The sequence below is a fragment of the Bos taurus genome, chromosome 20 (assembly GCF_002263795.3).
Source record: "Bos taurus isolate L1 Dominette 01449 registration number 42190680 breed Hereford chromosome 20, ARS-UCD2.0, whole genome shotgun sequence".
Taxonomy (NCBI): Eukaryota; Metazoa; Chordata; class Mammalia; order Artiodactyla; family Bovidae; genus Bos; species Bos taurus.
The window spans coordinates 22,271,328-22,296,056 of record NC_037347.1 but is presented as its reverse complement, the minus strand read 5'-3'; the positions used below and the strand labels follow the sequence as shown (position 1 = coordinate 22,296,056).

General features: G+C 39.9%; 1 protein-coding gene across 2 annotated transcripts in view; it reads right to left on the bottom strand.

Annotated features, from left to right (window-relative positions):
- The window catches only part of MIER3 (MIER family member 3), a 104,173-nt gene that overhangs the window by 12,586 nt on the left and 66,858 nt on the right, over window positions 1-24,729 (bottom strand). The window contains exons 1-6 of one of the 2 annotated variants that reach the window (NM_001304755.1): window positions 16,670-16,711; window positions 15,185-15,209; window positions 11,775-11,920; window positions 2,460-2,594; window positions 1,134-1,254; window positions 157-242 (exon numbers count right to left, since the gene is read on the bottom strand). In NM_001304755.1, coding sequence (NP_001291684.1) covers window positions 157-242; window positions 1,134-1,254; window positions 2,460-2,594; window positions 11,775-11,920; window positions 15,185-15,209; window positions 16,670-16,678 — 522 coding nt within the window. In that variant the 5' untranslated portion in view covers window positions 16,679-16,711. Of the gene's footprint in view, window positions 1-156; window positions 243-1,133; window positions 1,255-2,459; window positions 2,595-11,774; window positions 11,921-15,184; window positions 15,210-16,669; window positions 16,712-24,729 lie in introns of those variants that run through there. The other variant, XM_059878689.1, reaches the window with a different exon arrangement.

Sequence of the window (24,729 nt, the reverse complement as noted above, 5' to 3'; positions counted from 1 at the left end):
TTATAAAAATAAATACTGGGAAAAAAGTTCCAATTCATTCATCAGTTACTACAAGTCTAAAGTTATCTTGCAAAATTACCTTAAATTATTTCAGAAATGTTTTTAAAAGCTACTTTAAGCCAAATGATGTAAAGCTGCAATGGTAACTTAACATACCTTCCTCAGATCTTCAGGTGAGTTACCACTGTCTGTTTCAACATCTTCAACCTCTGAGTCTTTATCTCCATCACACGTAGTATTTGCTTAAAAGAAGAAAATTAAATCTTTAAAAAGGGTTTTGTTGCCTTTCTTTGCAGCACCTGAAAGAGTGGCTGATATTTTGTGATAAAAATTTGCAGAGTAAATGAGATCGGCACAAATACACTAAACTTCTTGTACTAGTCTCATTTTTACACAAGTTAAGACATTGAAAACATGAAGAAAATGCTTGTTATCATTATAATTATTTGGTGTACGATCATACAGTTTGGAAAGGCAAGAGGAGAAAGCAGAGCCCTGGACTACACTGATTACATTAATCCAGAGAGAGACAATCACAGAGCAGCACAATGAGTTCATAAAAATAGTCTTTTTGCACACGTAAGTGTATTGTATTGGAACTTGTTAACTGAACAGTTCTTCAACCATAAAAATACCTGAGAAATAAGCAAAACTGCATGTAAGAAATTATTTCAGTCCAAAGACCTTTTAAATATTGCTGATATACATTAAAAGACAACACCAAGGAATTAAAAGGAAAGCATTAAATCAATCACTAAAACTACAAAAATACTGTTGGCAACTGATAGCAATTTTCAAAACCAGGAAAGTAGGAGCTTTTTAACAGAAACCTAAAAAATGTCTATAAAATTTCATGGCTGAACCAAGACTGGTTGCCTTAGCAACAGATGAGTCTTGAGAAAGAAAACAGCTTTGCAAAACCAAACAAATGCTTTCATTTTTAAACAGCATATTAGTTTACATCTCTCCCAATAAAAAAAAAGTTATAATCTTATTCAGATTATAATAGTATTTTATTTCAATTAAGTAAAACACTTAAAATATTCTTATGAAAACTATATTACGTAACAAAATGTACTCAAGCCAGAGTATCAGTGCTACTACTACTACTCAGTAATGATTGGATTTCTTACATCGTAAAGGTCTAGGGAAGAAGTCAGAAGTTTCATGGGAAGTCACAGATGGAGTCAGATCATCTGCGGAAGACTGAGTTTCCTCATCATCACCTGACAATAGGTCTTTTGCTATTTCCTCCTATAAGAAGAGGAATGCAACACTAGGGTTAGAAATAATTATATCCCATCAATATTGAAAAAAAATCTTGATAACATTATTCATAAACATGATGGTATTATAATACAGTTAAGAACTATTAATAGTTGAAGCCTCAGGTTTGAGAAAAGTAAATTTGAAATTCTATAATTTACTTCATGTATATAATTATTTAATAACATTTACTACTTAAGTATATATAATATCTAATGATCCATACTATTACATATTTATGATATAACAAACAATCTACCCAATTTGTGGGTATACAGAGAATTTATCTGAAGTGACAAATTTTTAGTGAACTTACAACAAAAATAATCTTACTTCTAAGCAGTTAAAAGTTAAAATTAACTTTCTGCCAACTTAAATAACTAAAACAAAAGTCTCCAAACTCCACTCTTTCAATAACTTTAAAAAGTTCAACTAATGTACCACTCAGACTAGCGATATAATTTTGAAAGAAACAGTTCTGAATTAATTTTATGTAAGTATATAGTCATCCTTGTGCCTGGCACACAGTAGGCACTCAATATTTGCTGAATGCCTATGGCCATTAAGGTCTTTGGTACATTAACATCACTTTTGAAAAGTGGAGACAACACAACTCACAGGAAGAGGTTCCAAGATGTGGATTCCTCTCCCTGCTTAAGACCTGAAAGTCGAGGAAAGCTTCCCAGGGATCCATCAGCAGAGACCATGACTATGAATTTTTCTCACCAGGGACTGGCCACCCCTACAACCAGCCTATGTTAAAGACGTACCACTGAGGTCTTGGCTGCTATGGCCGCTGTCACTCCCAGAGCCCAAGAAAACAGAACTTCTCTCCAACCTCTCCATGCCTAAGCCAGCTTGTTTGAAAACTTCTGGGGATCTATTAATCAATGCATTCATGTGTCCACAGGATCAAAAGAAGTTAGGGCAAAATCTAAGTGTAGATATAATACAGCTACACAGGAAAGATAAAAAGTTATGGAAGAAAACTCTAACATTCAAATTATTATGAAGTTATTACTAGTTTTAAAGTAGTGAGATCAAAGCCAAACAATATTCAAATCAGTCACCAAAATGACAAGAGCAACAGTCCACAAGAAGTTTACAATTCAGAATTACAAAGTACTTTAAAGAAACTAATAAAAGCAGTCAATGGTAATAGATCTGGAATTCTTCTACATGCTTGTACTTACTTTGTCTAGTGTCATATCTGGTAGTTCATCTGCAAGTTCACTTGGGGAGCTATTTGCACTGGAATTTGCAACAGCTGGAATTGTAGGTTCATAGCCATAGAATGCCAATAAATCTTCTAGAGGCATGTTTCCTTCCTATTCAAGCCAGAGAACAAACATGAACTCAGTAGATGCCACAATGCTGAACGGCAGATAAACCACGATGCCATTAATGTTCACAAAGCACATATATCAAAAGAGCAGCACCAAATCAAAAACCAAGTTTTAGTTTTGTTTTTTGTACAATATACAGAAAACAGGATCAAATGCTAAGAGCTGTAATCAATATATGAACAAAAATCTAGCAATTAACACCTTAGTTTTCATTTTCCAGCATCATTTTACTTTTTAAAGACTTTGTCAAATATTTGCTTTAGGGCATACTTTTTCTTCCACTTTTCATTACTATATTCACCTTGAAGAATGACTTCATATAATTTTTAGCTTGTTTCCCTGCAATTAACAGTTGACCACTTGATTTATTCTTTGTATTAATAGGAAGATACCTAATAAGGCACCTTGGCTGAACATTTATGAACACTACTGTTTATATATCAATGTTCAAAACACAGTTATCCTTTGATATTCCTACTACTTGTATCTACATTCTCTACTAGCTATCTTTTCCCCCACAACTTTCTGATGAAGTTTGCATTACCACCAGCTTACAGATGAGAAAGCTGGGGCTTAGTTCTGCATCTGAGTTCCAGGCACTCTAGCTCTCTTACTGGCGATGCTGCTTTGATAAAATTACATACTCGCTGCAGTGCTGCCTGTGTTCTGAATGCTTATGCGAAGCCATATAGAGGCAGTCACTGTTTTTCCCCTCCACTAATCTGAAAATAAGTGCTGTATTTCCTTTTTAAAAATATTTTAATTCAACCACAAAGTGCATAGAACCATTTATAACTATCATTTAAATAACTTCAAAATGATACACCCCTACTGTACAGCACAGAGAACTTTACTCAGTGCTCTGTGGTGACCTAAATGGGAAGGAAATCCAAAAGAGCGGGGAGACATGTATATGTCTGGCTGATTCACTTTGCTGTACAGTAGAAACTAATGTAACATGGTAAAGAAACTATACTCCAATAAAAAAAAATTTTATGAACCCATACATCGATGAACTAGCTAATTTCTTAAATATTTTGAAGATGTTTATGTCCATCTATAAAGAGATTTGCTTTTAAAACTTGCTCACGGTTCAGTTTTCCCCTTAAAAAAACACATCTAACTTATGAAGCAAACAGCATGAAAATGTGAAGCAGAGTATGCAAAATACGCCCAGTTGACCACAACAGCGAGCTATGGAGGACCAGTGACGCTGCCCACAGCCCACAGGGGACACAGGTTCTGGAGACCCCAAGAACTGGCCCTCACTTTTATAGCTGGGCTTCCCTGGTGGCTCAGACAGTGAAGAATCTGCTCACAAAGCAGGAGACCTGGATTTGATTCCTGGTCAGGAAGATTCCCTGGAGAAGGAAATGGCAACCCACTCCAGTATTCTTGCTCAGAGAATTCCAGGCACAGAGGAACTGGGTGGGCTACAGTCCATGGGGTCGCAAACAGTCAGACACAACTGAGTGACTAACACACTTTTGCAGTCTAGAACTTACATTCTGCACTATGCCTGAATGAAACAGGTTCATGTTATGAGCTTAGAATAAGGTATATGACAAAAGGCTAACTTGTAAATTTGCAATAGGAGACAAGCACCTTTCCAATGACCATGCCATCCATGAAATCTTTTCAGCTTGGAACTGAAATCAGTCAAAACTGCTTCGGAAGCATGGACAAATTCAGCACAAATTAAGCTGTATGGTCAGGATGAACAGAAGTTAACCCATGCCATGGGAAAACCATGAATTATTTCTCCGAAGAATGCCTTGAAGGTGCCAGAACCACGATGAGAATTTCTCTGGTCCTGCTCCTTATAAAGTCCACACAGCCCATTCCCTTTCATTCACACTACTTATGAGACTGGGTTGCAGCCTTTGCCAACCACCTGTTAGCGGTATTTCTCTAAAACTTTAAAGTTTCAGATTCCCTCCATGTACTGGGGAGATGGCAATTTTCACTCATCATGCACTGATAGTCCACCTTACCATCAATATAGCACTTAATGGGTTCTAGGAACTGTGTGGAAGACTACCAGCTATAGAAAAAGAAAATTTCCAAAAAAATTCCTGCTCTCAAGGAATTCAGTCTTGGTGGAAGGAACTGATAAGTTAACAATTATAAAACACCATGACAGCTGCAATAATCAATTCTGGAACTGGTGCTATGAAATGGTGGGAAGGAAGACCTACACTCCAGGATTTAATAGCATACGATAGGGAAGTGTCACACAGAGGATAATGACTGAGAGAAGTCTTGAAAGACGAAAAAGCTTTTAACAGATGAGGCTTGTATACTAGGGACCTGTGGCTTGTCATCAGAAACACTGACTGAGTAGTGACTGCCCGGAGGCAGGTGGTGCTATGAAACACAGGTCTTCTACAACTTACAGACGAGGGAGGATACTGAAAATACTCAAATGCAGAACTGCCAATTATCATGAGTGCAAAAGAAACAGTCCTGAGATACAGAATTACGTGGAGAGCCCATTGTCGTGGGGTTGCAGAGGAAGACAAGTGACCTTCAGCTGAGGGCCGAAATCTGAGAAGTGACCAATCAATCCTGTGAAGAGCATTCCAGGCAAAGGAAACAACACACTTGAGGCCTGACTGTGGTTTTCCACTAAGCCAATGGCCAGAACACGAAGAGGAGAGTGAAGCAGGGTTCAAGAGGAGATTAGAAAGAGAAACAGAGGCAGATCGCGAAAGGCTTCTCGGCAAAGAAACTTGGAATTTACTCCCAAGGCAATGGGAAGCCACTGGAGACTTATAAAACTAGAGTGACATGACTTTACTTCTTCTTAAATCCTGAGCAGCTGTATGAAGAAAAATTGCGGAAGGTGGAGAGATAAGAGAAAAGCAGGGAGATCACTTGGGAGACTCATGCTGGGTTAGTGATACAGACTTGGAAACAAGCAAATAGGTGAGATACATTCTGAGGTGGGAATCAAACGGACTATGGAGTAAAAGGGAGAAAGAAGGACAACTCCCCTGATTTCTATCTGAGCAATTAGGTGGTGGTGGTGACTTTTATTGAGACAGAAAAGACTAAAGGACAGGAAGGCTGACGAAGGAATTAAGGAGTTCTGCAGTTGTCACAAGTTAAGTTTGAGAGGACTATGAAACATCCAAGTGGAAAAGTCAAGCTGGATGAGAGCCTGGAGCTCGGAGGATCAGGCTGGGCTAAAGATATAAATCTGGCATTCATTAACATCTAGATGATATTTAAAGCCACAGGAGTAGATGAGCTCACTCAGGGAGAGTAAAGAGAAGGGGATCTATGTTTTATTAGAAGAAGTTTTCAGATATACTACCCTATAGGCAATGGGACACATCTGGAAAATTTTGGACATGATTTTCATTCTGAAAATAATGTCCTGGGGGAGTAGAAGAATAAGAGCCCAAATTAAAGAAGGGAATTATCCAAGCAAAATTAAGAAATAAGAATCTGTTTCTTGACTTACTTGATAGAGGGAATGTAGATAACACAGTAGTCTAAGTTGATTGCCCATTTCTGGCCTGAGAAGGTTAAATAGCTACAGTGCAATTATGAGACCAAAACAAAAGACAAACAAGTGGGATGGTAGATGATGGTTTAAGGTGAAGTTGAAGCAATGGGCTTGAATGAGTCATCCAGAAAAGGCAGAGAGAGTGAGAAAGACAAAAATTAGAACCCTGGGGTACAGGGTTTAATTGATGATATTCATCAATTAAAATAGGGGTAAATAAAGTAAAGCCCATAAATACAATGGAGAGAGATGTCAGAGGGTAGAAGTAGAACTAAGAGAAAATGCAGGATTATTAAGTTAAGGAAGAAGCAAAAATGGAGAAACCACAGATGGTCACTCAGGTCAAATATCAAAGAGAGATAAAGCTAGACAGAGAGAGACGTGAATTCTTTGTATTTGTCAATCAGGAATTACTGATGACCTTACAATCTGTTGGGAGAAGCAAAGCTGAGGACTGAATGAGTGGAGAGACAATACATATATTATAAAAGGTGAATGAAGAAGGCAACACAGGGTCAAAGGAGAATTTCCAAATGTGAGAAATGTATCAGTAGGATTCCACATTGAAATTAAAAAAAGCGGGGGGTGGGGGTGGGGGTGGGGGGGTGGGGTGGGCAGAAGAATAAACTGAGGACTAAAAGAATGAAAATTCAGGAAGAGCCTGGAATGTGGATGATACTTTTGGAATGAGAGGGGACAAAGAAAAAGCATAAAAGCTAAGTTTGCATGTGTGGGGCAAACAGAAGATCTGAGCAGTTATTCATGAAAATTCTACTTTCTCTATAAAGATACAAGTATGATCATCTGTTGAAGGAGGAAGTGGCCATCTTAGTGGAAAGCTCATTATAACAGTCAAGGGATGACACTACAATGACCCTGAGAAGGGGCTGGTGCTAAAACACAGAAATTATCTGTACTAAGACTTTGTACTAAAGCAAAACTGGAAAAGATTAATCCAGTCTCTGAAGTACTTTACAAATGAGCTTTTTATTAGAGCCTATTAATAAATCACTTAGTCCTTTGAAGCACAGAAGCAATGTTTTCAAAATTGCATTAGCAAATCTCCAAGTCTCTAAGGATCCATGGTGTTGAGATCAACTCAGAAGTTTGATCTAGCACCATATTCTAGGGATGAGGACTTTATTTCTACGGCATTTTGTTGAATCTATTTAAATTTCAAGGGTACCATTTAAGTGCAGTCATACTTATTATAAATGAACTGTTTTATAAATTGAAGGATTTCTAACAGGAAGAGCACATGATTTAGAGACAGCTGCTGCTAAGTTGCTTCAGTCATGTCCAACTCTGTGTGACCCCAGAGATGACAGCCCACCAGGCTCCCCCGTCCCTGGGATTCTCCAGGCAAGAACACTGGAGTGGGTTGGAGTGGGTTGCCATTTCCTTCTCCAATGCATGAATGTGAAAAGTGAAAGGGAAGTTGCTCAGTCGTGTCCGACTCTTAGCAACCCCATGGACTGCAGCCTACCAGGCTCCTCCGTCCATGGGATTTTCCAGGCAAAAGTACTGGAGTGGGGTGCCATTGCCTTCTCCGATTTAGAGACAGAGGACTCCCTAATTGTTAACTACTACTGTGGGCAAATCACCTAACCCCTCTCATCTCTATCTCCTTATCTGTAAACAGAAAAACACATTATTTCCTTAATCCTCTGATGCACAGCCTCACATACCAGAAATCAGGATGCATCCTATTACCAATGTACAGATTTCTCATAGCAAGGCTCCTCTCTGCTCCCATCTATGCTATTTTTTGAATCTACAGTACATCTTACCATCAACAAGGCCTCTAAGCAAGGAAATAATGCTAGTATTTCTCTGACACACCTGACAGCGTTGCTAGATAGGGCCGATGACATTGTCTAAGTGAGGGAGAAACTAATTTTAATATAACACCAGTCTGATACCTTAAAATACAGGCTGCAAAACAGAATACATGTAACTTTCTAAAATGCTTTAAAAACAAATAAATAAGGACTTAAACCCAAGGCTAAATGGTAGAAAAGACGTTTTTCTACTTCTCTCAATTTACAATGAAAATCAGAGTAGAAATCTCTATATTAATGAAAGCAGGAATGTAAATTACTTTTGAAAAAGTTTTAGGTCTAATTCTAGGATTATTAATTAAAACCTATCAGGAAACAATAACATGAATAAATTAAAAAATAGTACAATATAACACAAACCTTATTTTAGTATTTTTGGTAACTAAAATCTTGTCATACAATCTATTCTCTATACTTACCAAAGTGCCACTATAAGAAAACTAACTTTGTACCTCTTTTATTTTCCATAACATACAACATACTAAAAATTTTTAAGAACCAAAATAAAGGGCATATATAGATTATAAACTATCAAATGTATTTACTATAAGCATAAAAACTTCTAATTTTTTAAAACATGAACATCAAATCCCTAGGACTGTTACCATGTACCAACATTTGAATCACTGTTGCATAATATAAGATTAATACATTATTTTAAATTGTACACAAATAATTTTAAATTTCTTTAAAAGTAAAATGATCCTTACTCTTTAAATATGTGTCTCTAACTATTATTTCTTTTATTTTCACGTTTCATTAAACATCAATAAAGAATAGAGATCACATTTACAATTATGGGCTTCCCAGGTGGCTCAGTAGTAAAGAATCCACCTGCCAAAGCAGGAGACTCAAGAGACATGGGTTCGAGCCCTAGGTTGGGAAGATCCCCTGGAGTAGGAAATTGCAATCCACTCCATTCTTACCTGGAGAATCCCATGGACAGAGGCGCCTGGAGTGCTGCAGTCCATGGGGTCACGAAGAGTCAGACACAGCTGAGCACACATGCACGTGAGCACTACAGTTATGCTCTACTATAGATAATCACAGTTCAGAGGGAGCGAGCAGTCAGCCACTCTTAGAACAGTTCTTCTTGTGCCTTGCTCAATGAGAGAAGGATGAGCCTTCTGAGCAGGGACACAGCACTTGGGCCTTCACTAGAATTTATTTAAAAATCACCTGTATTTTTCTGTCCCAATTTCCAAGAATGTGACAAAATGCCAAGAAGAAAAACTGCCTAAAGAGAAGCTGAAATATTTAAAGACCTATAATTTTTCTGAATCTACAAATTCAGTGATAGGTATCATTACAAAGCAAAGATTTAATTACTGGAGTTTACTAAACAAAATGAAAATCACAGGAATAGAAACTAGGTATTTCTATGAATAGCTAAGTAAGTAACTCTTTGCTGTTGATTATTTCTCTATATCTTCCCTAATTTTCTTTTAAAACTCATTAAACACAGATTAAAGCAGATATTACTATAATCTCTGGAAGAATAAAACCTACAAATCTGAAAAACAAAATTTTACTGGTCCATAGATCTCTACCAGATTACCCATACTCAAGTAGTAACTATGTTTAACACATTAAAAGAAATTTTAAATTCATACTAGTTTAGTGACAATACATCTATTTGCATGGCTAAAGCGCATTTGTATTATTTTCTTATATCATGCTGTAACTAGATTGCTGTCTCCCTATCTTTAACAGCAAACACACAATTAAAGAAGGTGCATCATGAGACCACCTAGGACTTTTGCTCATGCCCAGAGCAGTATCCTGACTTAAAAAACTACAGGAGAGAAGTAAGAAGAAGCCTTCCACGAACTTCCACATGAGACTAAACATCTTTTACTACACATAAATCCTTTCTCCCATAGCGCTCACTGCTTACTGCTTTTATGGTTCTTAGCGGAGGACATCAAAAAAATCTTAGTTCCCATTTGTCACCCCACACTAGACCATAAGCTGCTTGAGTCCAAAAACACTGTCAAACTGCTAATTTTTGCAATCCCATGACCCACCACAATCCCTGGTTCACTGATAATGCTAGTTGGATTATAATTCTCAGTTATTCTAGGCTACCCATTCATGAGAAGTAGAAAGGAATTGCCTGAAAAATATCAAGGCAGACCTTGAGAATATTGGGCATCTTTTCTTATCAACAGGCAACATACTGTCATCACCCCTGAAAGAAGTAATAGGCAAAACCTTTCTTCTTGAGTATTTCCTAGCAATTTTACCTCTATATTCCCAAATCTGTTCAGCTTTTATAGGAGATATACGATTTTTTAAATGATTAAATCTAACTGCAACCATGTTGCATTAATTTGTCAAAGAAATGAACATCTTTAGAAAATTTCAACTCTTCAGGAGCAAGCCTGGGGTCTAGGCCCTGAAGACGCCTGTGTGTTAAGATGAAGGAAGAAACGCAATAACAGCCCAGCTTTGCCTCACAAAAGCAGAAGAGATCATACAAGAATGTGTTTTGCCTTCTTCAAGAAAAAGAAACACAAAAAATTCAGTAGTATTCCTGAAAAATTTGTTATTCTGGGCTAATTAGAAATTTGCAAATAAGGTTAATTTATAGATAAATAAAAGGAATCCTCTTTCATGGAGGCCTCTCTCTGTAGTTTCTGGTTATAAGTATATGTTTAAAAATCAGTTCATTTGAACCTAAACTGATTGGGGGTTTTAAAAGTTATAAACTACATTTACCCTACCAACTTTTTAAAAGATAACTGGAAGGTAGGATAGAGGGTATTACTAATTCAGTAAAACAGTGTGATACAATGCCAAGAGGCTGGGCTAGGATTTAGAACTCTCCTACAGTTCTCTAGATCTCAATAATCTCATCTGTAAATGTACCTACTTCATTGTGCTGGTATAAACTTAAAAATGGTTGGAAGCAAAGCAGAAGCGTTAGTCACTCAGTCATGTCTGACTCTTTGTTACCCCATGGACTGTAGCCTGCCAGGCTCCTCTGTCCATGGAATTCTCCAGGCAAGAATCCTGGAGTGGGTTGCCATTTCCTTCTCCAAGGGACCTTCACAATCCAGGGATTGAACACCAGTCTTCTGCATTGCAGGCAGATTCTTTACAGTCTGAGCCACCAAGGAACAACCCCACCTCCCACCAAAAAAAAACAGATTAAGAGATAAAAAATAATTTTTAAAAATTAAATGAAAGTGTACTTATTAGGCTATTCTTCAAAATAAGAAAATCAGTAACATTCTGTACAAAAGTAAATATGCTGATACTATTGTTTTAATTGAAGTATAGTTGGTTTACAATGTTGTGTTTCAGGTGTACGTTCAAGTGATTCACTTATTTATATATACGTGTGTGTGTGTGTGTGTGTGTACATACTCTTATATACAAATATATATATTCTTTTTCAGATTCTTTTCCATTATATGTTATTACAAGATACTGAATATAGTTCCCTGACCTATACAGTAGGTCATTCTGATACCATTTTTATTTAAGATAGGTTGTAAAATAATTTATAATAGAATTCAAAATTTTTACTATGTTTGTATTAAACCTTCACTATAAGTTTGTGAACTATATATATAATATATATATATAATATATATATATAATATATATATATATAATTTCTATAAAACGTTTTTAGGAGGTGTGCATTATGATGTTATTTTTCACACACTGAAAGATTTTAACCTGATTTTAAAAATCTATTGACATATAGGTGGTTTAAGTTAATTTTAGAGAAAGATGAATACTTCTTAAACAGCAGAAAAGCAGAACATCAACCAGTACTGAAGTAAAAACCTTTACCTTTTCTAAGTCTTCGATTTCAGAATTGAAGTTTTTACCCTCATCCATCATTTCCTCCTCTTCGAGAGTTCTTTCATCGTCATAGTCATGGACCAACATCTCAGCAGTGGGGTCAAAATCATGATCCTCAGAAGACAAAGACCCAACTAGAAAGAAACACACTCAATCACTTTACAAGTTCATAAGGCTATTTACAAAAGAAAATAATTTGTGTTCTACTGCCAGTTCCTTTTAATGTTTATATATGAGCTTTATTAAATGCATTTATTATGTACTTCACAAGCTATAAAGTTAAGACCATACAGTTTCTGAAAAGATATTTAAATCAGCAAAAGAAAAAAGCCAGTTTATAACCACTTTTATAAGGTGTCCAATCCAAGAGAACATGACTTTTAATAGCAACAAAGTGATTTAAATGGAGTGGTCTTTAAAAAAATGTTCTAACAAAAGTCGCTTATCAGTTAGTTTAATACGTTTGTCTAAAAGCAGTAGAAAAATGCCAAAGGGGTTATGAATAGAAGACTTCACAAGAATCTGCTGTACACTGAGGCTAAAAACTTCACAAGGGAATATTAATTTTACTCAATTCTCACTCTCAAATAAAAGTTCAAATCACAACAGAAACCTGGTTTTTTAGAACAAACCCAAGTTTCTATGAGGCAGCCACACAGCAACTGAGTCTTGAAAGGCACCACCTCACGTTTCATGTCTGTAACAGTATTTCAAGCTCCCCAAAACTAACCCGTATGAGAATGCCTTTCTGTGGACTACTACTAAGTACTTAAGATTATGTGAAGGGAATACAGAAAATCCTATCTATGGGCTTTGGAAGATACATCCCATTGCAAGCTGTTTTGGTCAATTCAAACTTGTTTATAAGATGGCAGTGCCTGGAAATTCCCTAGCGGTCCAGCAGTTAGGACTTCCACAGCCAGGGGCATAGGTTTGATTCCTGATCAGGAACTAAGATCCTGAAAGCCTTGAGATGTGGCCAAAAAGAGATGGCAATGAATGATTTTTAATGGCAATTCTGAAGTCAACAGGATACCCCTGAAAACCAAGTGGAGAAATGAATACTATCTATAATTCCAAGAGAATAAGTTCAAATTTATGAAAACCAGAGTTTTCTTCATTTGTTTTACTCTAATATGTAATTCAACTAGACCAATGACTCTCAGAGGGGAAAGAAAAGCAGCAGCAGAATCTCAAGAGTAGAGAAAGGGAGAATTGGAAGGAAGCATATTCAACACAAAAAAGTTTGATGTGTTTTTACTCAACCTTTAATATGTTAAAACTTCAAACACTGAAGGACATTGAGATCATTACCAAAGCACTGAACTAGACCAAAGATTTTTCAAAATCAGTGACAATTCAATGTTTCTGGCTCTGAGTTCAGAGAACTCTAGTCGTTAGTCCCGAAAATAATAATTTCTCTAAAATGTTTTTAGGAGGTGTGCATTATGATGTTATTTTTCACACACTGAAAGATTTTAACCTGCTGATTTAAAAAATCTATTGACATATAGGTGGTTTAAGTTAATTTTAGAGAAAGATGAATACTTCTTAAACAGCAGAAAAGCAGAACATCAACCAGTACGAATTTTCTTTTTTGGAGAAATTCCTGGATACCTTTGGGGTATGCCAAAGTGTAAGGTAGGAAATGTGAAGTGAAGTCACTCAGTTGTGTCTGACTCTTTGAGACCCCATGGACTGTGGCCTACCAGGCTCCTCCATCCATGGGATTTTCCAGGCAAGGGTACTGGAGTAGTTTGCCATTTCCTTCTTTTCTACCTCTTTGACGGCTGAGCTCTACTCTCTTCCTAATCCACATCGCTTGGCTCACTTCAAGGTTTCCCCTTGAGGAAAGCATTCATTCAATAAGGGCCAGAAATGGAAGGGCCTCAGAGTCTACTCTTGGCCCTGTCCCTGGCTTTCTGGGACCTGAGGTCAGTCATTTAAACTTTCTGGGCCTGGGTCCAGTTTTTCATTTGTAAAATATATAGGGTTGGCTTAGATGACCTCTAGTCTCTTCTGGTTCTAAAATTCTCTTAAAAATTGGCTAATTGATTAAAAATAAGTTATAAGTTTGTTTAAACTCCAAAAATCACACCGTCTCTTGCTTTTTATTTAGATTGCAACTTCTTAAACACAGTGATGCAAAATGGAAAACTTCTATTATCATCCAGATGTTTGGCATTTTGTACATAAATATTCTTTCCCTGAAATCAGTTCTAACAAAGAAACGTCTGTCTCAAAATTAAACAAACTTAAAAACAATTTAAAAGTAAAGACTATTTTCAAAAGCTATTTTCAAAATAGCCACAAATTTCTTCTATTTGGTGTTAATTGTTTTATACCTTAAATGATAATCAAATGAGACCTTGAAGACTGACTAAATACACAGAGTAATATGCAAGGAAAATGGTCTGTTCACTGTAAGGCAACATGTGGTAACTGAAGACTTGAGAGCCCATCCGGACTCTGCTATTAACTAAGTAACTCTCAGCAGAGTTATTTAAGTCTCCTCCAGTGTAAAATAAGGGGGTTGAACTAGTTTAGAGGCACTTTTCTTGGAGACTATGAGGGAAAAGAGGCAGCCAAAAAGGGGCTGGAAAGGGAATGAAAAACTGAAACAAAGCTCCTTACATTTTAGCACATGAGGAAAGGTCTCTACCATGGGATAGGTTTCAGGGGTTCCACAAACCCCAAATTATATGCAGAGTTCTGTAAACAGAGTCCCTTGCTTTCATCAGATCCCGACAGGGGCTTCTGACACCAAAACAGTTGAGAAACACAGTCCTAGATGGTCTGATGTTGTCTCACCTCAAAAATTCTGTATGACCAACCTCAGAAAGTATGTGTTTCTTTTAATTAGGCCAGCTTTACCTATCAGTTTTCAATTTAACACAATCTACAGGCATTTCTCAATTTTGAAAAATGTATGAGACAAAATAAGGGGAGATGGGGGAGAAGTGATTAATATCAATATAAGCAACCCCAAAGTCCTGACAAATTAGAGAGACGAATTGTCAAAGAAATTAAAATCTAAACTGCTGAAGTTGGAGGAAAGTTTGGGATAGATGTGGGATTAATTGTTTCAGGCTTGGAGAAAAATTAAAAACAGGGTATGTGAGAATTAGATATATTACTTTAAAAGAACATGTCAGTTAGCAGCTTTGTAACAAAGTATTTTTTTCAACATGCAAGGAAAAAGAGAGAGGAATTATGAGACAGAATAGTTGTTCCTTCCTCAAACAACTTAATTACCAAAAAGAACACCGAAAGCTCTTAAAAACAAATGATGAAAAATTCGCAAAACAAATTTTTGTTGAAAGAACTGAGCAATAGATCTTTGGGACCCCATCACCACCCGCTGAGGCCCACTGAAAAGGTAAGAGAACAGAACAAACCTGGGCTCGAACTTCCAAAAGAAGCCTAGGAGAGAAAAGAAAACGTGCGGTTAGATCGCGAAGCCAGGGGAAGAGGCAGCGCCGGCAACAGGGCGCAGAGGAGGCGGAGCCCAGCGCTCCTCCGCAGCTGCCAAAAGTGCAAGACGTAGCTTCGCTCCACTAGCTCCTGGCCCCCTTCGGGCCCCTCTTGGCTGCCTCGCCTTCCTCCCCGAGTCCCCAGTGTACAAACTCGCAGACCCGGGACGAAGCCCGGTGTCTAACAGGCAACTCCAAGCCGCCCCTTGGAGCTCAGCAAGTTACAAAGCAGAGAAGCAGAACCCAGAACAGTCGGCTCGCAGCATCAGTCCCCCATATCCTAGCATTTCAGTAGTCCCCCGAATCCCACCGGCTCTCCACGGCCCCCAAACAACACCTCGCAAGGCAACACCCTTTCCTGGAAGGGACTCGCCCCCTGCATCGAGTCCACCCCCTTGGGGCCCGGTAGCCCCAACTCCGGGGCTGTCCTCTATCCCCGAGCGTAGGCCAGCTCGAAACCGGACACTGGCCCCCAAACCAAGAGCGTAAGCCCCCCATCCTCTCTCCCGCGTCTAGAGATGCGGATCCGCAGTCCCAGAGACAGTGGTATCCTCCCGGAGTATTTAGTCGCTCCCCGAGCCCAAGAGCGAGCTCCTCGACCTAGGGGGCTCCTGCCAAGGGGCTTCTGCTGCGCCACCCGCCCCCCATCCTCCCGCCCCAGCTCACTAGTCCCGGGGGACACGTCCAGGGCAGCTCCGCTCGCCCTGCCGACCCCCTTAAACGGAAGGAAAGTGGGGCTACCGAGAGCCCGTGGAGAGAGCGTCGAGGGTCTTGGTCCTCCCCGTTTACCCCCAGGGGCTCCCGCACCTCCAGGGCTGCGGGGCGGGGAATCTTGCCTCTACCGAAGCCCAGCGGCCGCGCATCCCGCTCGCCTCCGCGCCGGAGCAAAGTGGAGCGTGAGACTCCTTCAGCCCGCAGCCCGGACCCAAAGGGCCGGGGGCACAAAACACTCCTCCCGCAGGGCAGTGGCGCAGCCCGCTCCCCGCTTTGCGATCCGGCCGCGGAGGGGGGGTGGGGGGGGGGCTCGGCCGGTTTCCACCCACCCCGGCCCCGGGAGGCGGCGCGGAGGCTCCAGCGGCCCGCGCAAGCTGCTCGGCGGCACGGCACGGCGGCGTCCCCCGACCGGGGCTCGCTGCCGCCGGCCGCCGCCTCCGGTCCGACCCCGTCGCCGGCCGGGTCGGGGCCGGAGCCGCCGCGGCCTAGTCCCGGAGGGAGACCGCTCCCGCGCCCGCTCCCGCCCCCCGGCCGGCCCCGCCGCCGCCCGTCGCCGCCTTGCGGCCCCACAACGCCACGCCGCCCCCCGCAGGGCCCTGGGAAAGGCCTGGGATCCCCCAAGCTGGCTTGGGGACCGCGGGAGACCGCCGGGCGCCCGTTCCAGCCCGGCCGCTCCTGCCCGGTTTCCCTGCTCACCTCCGCCATATTGGTACCTTTAGGGCGAACGAGCAGCGCCGAGCCCAGTCCCCGGATGGGGCGCCTGAGCCAATCGCAGCAGCCGCCGCCGCCGCCGCCGCCGCCGCCGCGGTCCGCCCGGCACCCGCCCGGCGGCGGAGGCGGCTCGGCCCCTTATAGGGCAGGGCGGCCCGCGACACCCCCAGCCCGCTCGCAAGCCCACCCCGCCCGGCGCCCCTTGCCGCGCCCCGCGCCCGCTGCGGGCGCCTCGACCCGCACCAGCGCTCACCCGCCCTTCCCCTCTCGGCTGGAGTAAAGTTCCTGCCGAATTGGAGGCAGACGGGGGACGGATGGAAACGCTGGCGCGGGACAGACTCACGTCCAGTCAGTCGAGGCCCAAGAGCCGGTCGGGGCGTCTGCGGACCGACTGACAGACCCTCCGGTCTGGGTGGGCGTGGGGGAGATGAGCAAGAGACTTGCAGGGACAACTCGACAGACTTCCCTAAGTAAGGAGAGAGGAGGTGATCGACGGCCGAGAGGAAGCCCTGTGGAAGGTGGACTGAAATTAATGGATTGATTGATGGACGTGAATAAGCCCAGAAAGAGAGGACAGCGACCAGGCATTTTGCGGTTTCCCCTAAGAGACCTGCAGAAATGGGAAGAGCTGATCAGCGTACACGGTGATCAGTGGAATAAACGGTGGAAGAGGTCATTTGCCAAACAGACTCTGGAAGATAGGGCAATAGGGCAAAGAAGTGATGGTGAATAGACTTCCACGATTCAGAGAAGAGGCTTATAAAATAAAAACTGTGCACGCGCGAAAAAAACAGAACAGTACTAGAGGTTGTTAATCACCAAATAGGTTGATTTGGGGATAGGGTTAATCCCGGACCGCCCCCCCCGCAACAGGAATGACCCAGAGGTACACACTCCCTAGACCTGGGGAAGGGCAGAAATAGTCAGTCTATCAAGAGTCCTGAGCCCAGTCTTATGAACTCGACCTCCCACTTCCGTCCCAAAAGTTCAAACACTTGCTTAGGGTCAAAAGGGAAGCTAGACCTGTGGGCACGTGGGTGGGTTAAGGATGGAAGACAAGGTTTAAGAGGTGTGCCTTCTCCTAAGCATACCTTATAGCAGTTTGGTCTTCATTGGGATGCCTAAGTAACTCCTGGCAGGTCAGTTTTCACGCAGAACAACTTTGAGCAAAGTACGCAAAAATACTCACCAGCTACTGGATGGTAGCCCACAAAGGTAAATCTTGCAAGAAGTTTGAGCCCACATTCCTAGTCGGTTTGGCACACAGTTCACTTGGCACACAGTTCACTTGGCACACAGTTGTCTTGACGCAGGAGACAGAAATAATGATATGTATGGAAACCAAAGTAAAAAAAAGATGATAATGTGGAAAAGAGAAGTCAACTGTAAGATCCTGGATAAGTGAGATGCAAACACAGAGAAGTATGGCAGGACCCTATGAAGGCTTGGACAAGAGTGTAATCTCTGACATCAGGGCCTTTCTAATCAACTTTTGCTGAAACACTAATATGAAAATATAGAGTTGAGGTTATCTGCTGTAATCTCACAAATTGAGAGACTTTTTAGAAGCTTCAACTTTCCATTTTTTTTTTTTGTCCAAACATGAAAGATCTAGGTTGTAATCTGGGGTTGCCTTCGATTCTCCCTTCCATTGCTGGAAAATAGATTACAGATAGGAGTGGAGAGGGTTACTTCCAACATTTTTAAGCAAGGCATCTCAAAATTAGAGTTATTCCACTGGTAAAAGTTATTTACTTATAGAAGTTTTAGGAGAAAAGTCACTTCAACCATTTCAAAACATCATAAAGACATGGAAAATTACACTTTCCCTACTGTGAAAGATATGGTTCGACCTTTTGTCCAGTCAAATAACTCAAAAACATCTGAACTTTGAAACCAGAGGGCTTGGCACACATTGTATGTTCTGTCCTCAATGAGGCGTTCAGGGTTTTCAAAGTAAAAAATGGCTTGAAATTAAGTGCAAGTGATTAACTTTAGAAATGTGGCCATGAGCACATCCCATGGACAGAGCCATTAAACAGTGCCCTGAGCTTTTGACCACAGGCCGAGCCACCATAGAATGGGGCTAAGATAGAGTCATGAAGTATCTCCAACAGCCTGCCTTGTCATACTTAACAATAAGAAGAAACGTTTTCTTCGTAGCAAAATGTGGCCCATCCAAACTATAAATCTGGCCTTAGGTTCCATTTTGCTATGTCTGTGAAATATACAGACTCACACACTTGCATAAACTTAGTAGTGTCTGCAGATTCTCTTTTTATTAAATTGTGAAGATTTTTGGTAGACACTTGTAATTTTGACTGCTTATATTCTCTTTATACTAGTACATAATTTATGTAGCCTATGTCCAAGGTATTAAATAAGGATTCATAGAAAGATAAGTGAAGTTAAATTAATTTGAAGTTTAAAGAAACAGAGCCACTTTCCACTCCTAATCCCCAGAGAAAAAGTTTACCACCAGTCTTACATAACATATTCCTTTTATGATAAAGTATGTAAAGTCTATTTGTACATGGATCTTTCATTCTTTTTGATGACATGACTTCCAGGAGTCAGTACAGATAAAAATTCCCCTTGTTCTAGAGAGTTGAAATAAAAAATTACTTTTTATTGTTGTCATTATTATACTGTCACTACACAACAGATAGCATATAGAAAGTAAGTCCTATACTGGATGCTGGGAACTATGGGATCACCGCAAAAGTCCTTGCAAAGCTTATAGTTTAACTGAGTAATTTTTATATGTGGTAGATGGGAACTAGAACAAGGAAAACTCAAACCTGAAACCAGGGTATTTCCTAAGGAGAACCAAAATGTAATAGAGCCTCCAGCCATATTTAGAGATGAAATAAATCAAGAAAAGATTATAAATGTGTGGTCTGAGATGTCTTACAATAAATACATACAATAAAATAAGAAAATGTAAATACTGTATAAAAAATGAGGACCAGTGAAAATAATTAGCCTAGATTAGATGAACATTCAGAGAAGAAGTTAGAACAAGAATATATGCAAGAAATGAGGTGTGACTTGCAACATGAGAGTTAAGCCATGAATTTGGCTTAGAACTTTCTGGAGTCAAAGCAAAAACATAAATACAATAAGTTGCTTGTCCTTGAGATTCTTATTGTCCTTGAGAAGAAATGTACAAATTCTTCCATGGAAACAAAGCTTTTCAGAACCTTTAACGAAATGCCTTGCCTGAGCTACATAGCAATGTAAAGGGAAATACCCTCTTCCAGATCCCCAAAGGGTACTAGTGGGATTTACAACACTGTTTCTTGTAGTGACCATCCGTGAAAGTTGAGGGGACCCTATAAATGTATGACCTACTGAAAGCAGTTTTAATAGGGCCACGGTAATGCAATACAAATATTTAGCTTTCCACAGACTCCATCTATTAATAACCCAAGAGAAAATAATAGACTATCCAAACTTAAAGTCTCAATCTCAAGTGCCTATGCTAGTCAGGCAGGCGCAATGAATGAGTGAAGCTGAATACTGTGAAGACTAAAGTAGGGACAGCAGCAAACCCGGAGGAGGTAACCCTGCCCGAACAGAGCAGCAAGCAGCTAACTCAGTCTCAGCAGACTGGCTTCTGCCTTGTGAGAATGTGGGCCCAGTGTTCACAGGTGCTCTAAAACAGCTGGAAAACTGATTATGTGAATCTTCTGATTTTTAAATTTTATCAACTAATTTAAAAACCGTCCAACACAATGTAGGACAAATAAATGTTAAATAAATCATGTGAACTGTGAGCTTCCAGTTTGCAGACTTTTAGACTATCTCTTAACCTTACCTCTTAAGATGGCTTTGGATAAGATTAATACCAACAATTCAGGTCTCTATTACATCAGACTTCTTGCATTTTTCTAAATATATCCATTTATCATGTGTGAAACTCAAATATTTTTTGATGGATAGATAGAATGAATGACTACTCTCTGAGAAAGCTAATTGATTGTAGTAAGCTTTGCCTAAACAAAGATTGCGAACAGAAGGGAGATGGTCTATGTAGTAATTAAAAAAAAGAAAACAGCTTTCACAGAGATGAAAAAGAGAGAATGAATCCTCAGTTCACTACAAAGCAAAAGGAACCTGGTCCACTGACAGGAGAATCTACCGGACCCATGAGTCAAGGCTGTGCTTAGAACAAGAAGATGTTTTCAGGCTAACATCGTTTTGTAAGGCAACCCAATTGTGAGATCTTATAACTCAGTATTGTCCCTTAAGGGACATTCTCAAAAGAATTTTGAAGAACTGTATCCCTTTTCACATATCCAAAAGTGTTAGTCTCTCAGTCATGTCCAACTCTTTGCCACCTGATGGACTGTAGCCCACCAAGCTCCTCTGTCCATGGGGATTTGCTAGGCAACAACACTGGAGCGGGTTGCCATTCCCTTTTCCAGGGGCACCTTTCTGACCCAGGGACCGAACCAGATATCCAAGTTGACATCTAATTTTTTCATTATAAATTTAAACAGTTGCGGGCTTCCTTGGTCATCCAGTGGTAAAGAATCTGCCTACCATTGCAGGAGACGTGAGCTCCGTCCCTGGTGTGGGAAAAGCCCACAGGCCGTGGAGCAGCTAAGCCTGTGCACCACTCCTGAGCATACACTCCAGGGCCCGCGCCACACCTACTGAGTCCACATGCTGAGCTTACTGAAGCCCACATGCCCTGGAGTCCGTGCTTCACAACAGGAGAAGCCTCTTGTTCACAGAATGAGAAGCCCACATACCGCAACTAGAGAGTAGCCCAGTCGCTGCTGCTGCTGCTGCTAAGTCGCTTCAGTTGTGTCCGACTCTGTGTGACCCCACGGACAGCAGCCCACCAGGCTCCGCCATCCCTGGGATTCTCCAGGCAAGAACACTGGAGTGGGTTACCATTTCCTTCTCCAATGCATGAAAATGAAAAGTGAAAGTGAAGTTGCTCAGTCATGACCCCATGGACTGCAGCCCACCAGGCTCCTCTGTCCATGGATTTTCCAGGCAAGAGTACTGGACTGGGGTGCCATCGCCTTCTCCGAGCCCACTCGCTGCAACTAGAGAAAAGCCTGAACAGAAACAGACACAGCACAGCTATTAATAAATAAAATTATTCAAAAATCTCAATAGTTGCAAAGGATATTCTTTCCAACGTATTGTAATGGTAGTCATTTAAAAACAAAGCTATTATATAACACTATAAAATGTATGCAGTAGAATTTAAACACCATAGTAATTTTATATCTCCATCATTCTGTAAAAAAAGAACCTAATTCTTCTTTAACAATAGGAGATTTCACATGATTTTTCTTTCTCCTTCAACTCATATTCTCATTCTATTTCCTCCAAAAATTCTATTACAGTGTAGTATGCTTTATGCCTAAAAGTCTGTTGTGATCTGTAGTATCCTTCTCTGCCACAAAAATATCTCTATAAGTCAACACTCAAAATTAAGTAACTTTCCTCTAGATTATCAATACAACTATTATTAATTCACAATTGATCAAAACAATATGAATGTATTATAAATTTTGATTAAATTTTATTGAACAAAAATACAAATTATCTTGGAAATCAATATCTTAATGAGTTGAACCTTAAAAAAAATTTAGTTCATGTACCTATGGATAAGTATTTCTTAATGCTAGAATGAGAATAAATTTAAGAACAATTGCATTCTTTTTATTTGTGTAGAAGCAAGCTCTGAGAACCCATATTTATACAATAAGAAGATAGAATGGAAGAGTTTTATTATTAAGCCATCACTCAGTTCTTTGAACTTTTTAGTAACAGAGCATGCAATGATCTAGCAAACATTTGTAATGCTCTTACACTGATATTTTGATTGTCTCCAGTTTTAATGAAAACAAAGAATTAAAAGCTACTTGACTTACAAAAGCATTTGTTTCCTAGCCCTTACAGTCCTGCACTATACTCACTTTAATTTTGATGAACACAAGAAAAGACTTTGCCAAGATTTATCAAATGACCCTTAATTGTAACAGTTTTATTGATTTTTTTTCCACTTAGGAGCATCTGTTTAACCTAACACACTCAGAAAAGGGAGGTAAAATGGAAATATTCTTAATTCTAACACTTTCTTCTGAATACAGTATTTTAAATAAAACTTATTTATTTTTATTGTGTTATGTGTTTTAAATATATTTTTGTTAAAAACCTTAGAGCTGTGAACTTAGCCCTTTCAGTTTGTGGAATATATCTTCCACATACCCAACTAGCAAAGACTGTCTTCTTTGTCAAAACAAAGTTCCAGGTCAGACTTGCTTTCTTTCAGAAAAAGCCTGCCTTCCTTTTTCAATCCTAATGAGCATGTTAAATCTTATCTTGAAGCATGTTACAAAACCACAAAGAAATAAATTATAAACCATGTACGATAAGATACATTATCGTACCACCAAAAGGAGGCAATTCAAAATTAAAATGATGTAAGATCTAATAGAGTTAATTTATTCAGTTTATAAGTTTAAAAAAAGACTAATCAATAAGCAGTTCCTCATTACTAAGGTTGTTATCATTCAGTATGGTGGTTTAGTTGCTAAGTCGTATCCAACTCTTGCCTCCCCATGGACAGAGGAGCTGGACAGGCGACAGTCCATGGGATTCTCCAGGCAAGAATACTGGAGTGGGTTGCCATCAATGTAATGCGTAGCTAAAATGGATAAGTTATTTCTATTACAAGGAATATGATAAAAGGCACAATATTCCTTTGGCAAACATGTGTACATGTATGTACTGAACCTTAGTATTTGCTTTGGGAATAAAAAAGAATTATCAGTAAAAAAAATCAGAAACACTTCATTAATTTCATTTGTGTTCAAAATTTCTTATGTATTTGATAACAGAGAAAGGTATATGTTGCTAAAAATAATCAGTCCAGAAGTTAGCCTTTCATTTTGTTTTTAATAGGAAATGGAAAAACATTATAAGATGAAACCATACAAGGATTTTTACCTGTAGCTTTTATCTAGTGTTCATAGAAATGTGGAGGTCTCTGAAAACATTTGGTTCCTCTCAAAACATGGCCTACAGATAGGCACTGAGATTAATTTAATATACTTGCTTAAATAGTTTTTAATATTTCCTGCTAATTCTTTATTTTGCTCTTTCCAGAACTCTCCTTCAAGAGCAATGCATTCCTTGACAGTGGTCAAGAGAGAAAAGAAAGTCATTACATAAAAATTGTTTTCCCCCTCATTACGTACACTCCACAACATAAGTCTGATGTCAGAAAATTCCAACAAGGGCCAAAGCACTCCATTCCTCATGCCACACTTCATATTTTACTGAAATTATATAAGACAGGGAGATTTAATATGTATTAAAAATGGTCTAAAAGTTTATTATGTTTCCTTTATTTAATGCAGATTTCTTCTTAAACCTTATTTACTCTGCTGTTGTTGTTCAGTCACTGAGTTGTGTCCAGCTCTTTGCAACCCCATGGACTACAGCATGCCAGATTTCCCTGTCCATCGCTGTCTCCCAGAGTTTGCTCAAATTCATGTCCATTGTGTTGATGATGTCATCCAACCATCTCTTCCTCTATTGCCCCCTTCTCTTCCTGCCTTCAATCTTTCCCAGCATCAGGGTCTTTTCCAGTGAGTTGGCTTTTAGCATCAGGTGGCCAAAGTGTTGGAGTTTCAGCTTCAGCATCAGTCCTTCTAATGAATATTCTGGGTTAATTTTCTTTAGGATTGACTGGTTTGATCTCCTTGCAGTCCAAGAGACTCTCAAGAGTCTTCTCCAGCATCACAATTTGAAAGCATCAGTTCTTCAGTGCTCAGCCTTCTTTATGGTCCAACTTTTCCATCTGTACATGACTACTGGGAAACCGTAGCTTTGACTATAGGGACCTTTGTCAGCAAAGTGAAATCTCTGCTTTTTCATATGCTATCTAGGTTTGTCGTAGCTTTCCTTCCAAACAGCGTCTTTTAATTTCATGACTACAATAGGGGGCGCTAGTGGTAAAGAACCTGCCTGCCAATGCAGGAGATACAAAAGACGCGGGTTCGATCTCTGGG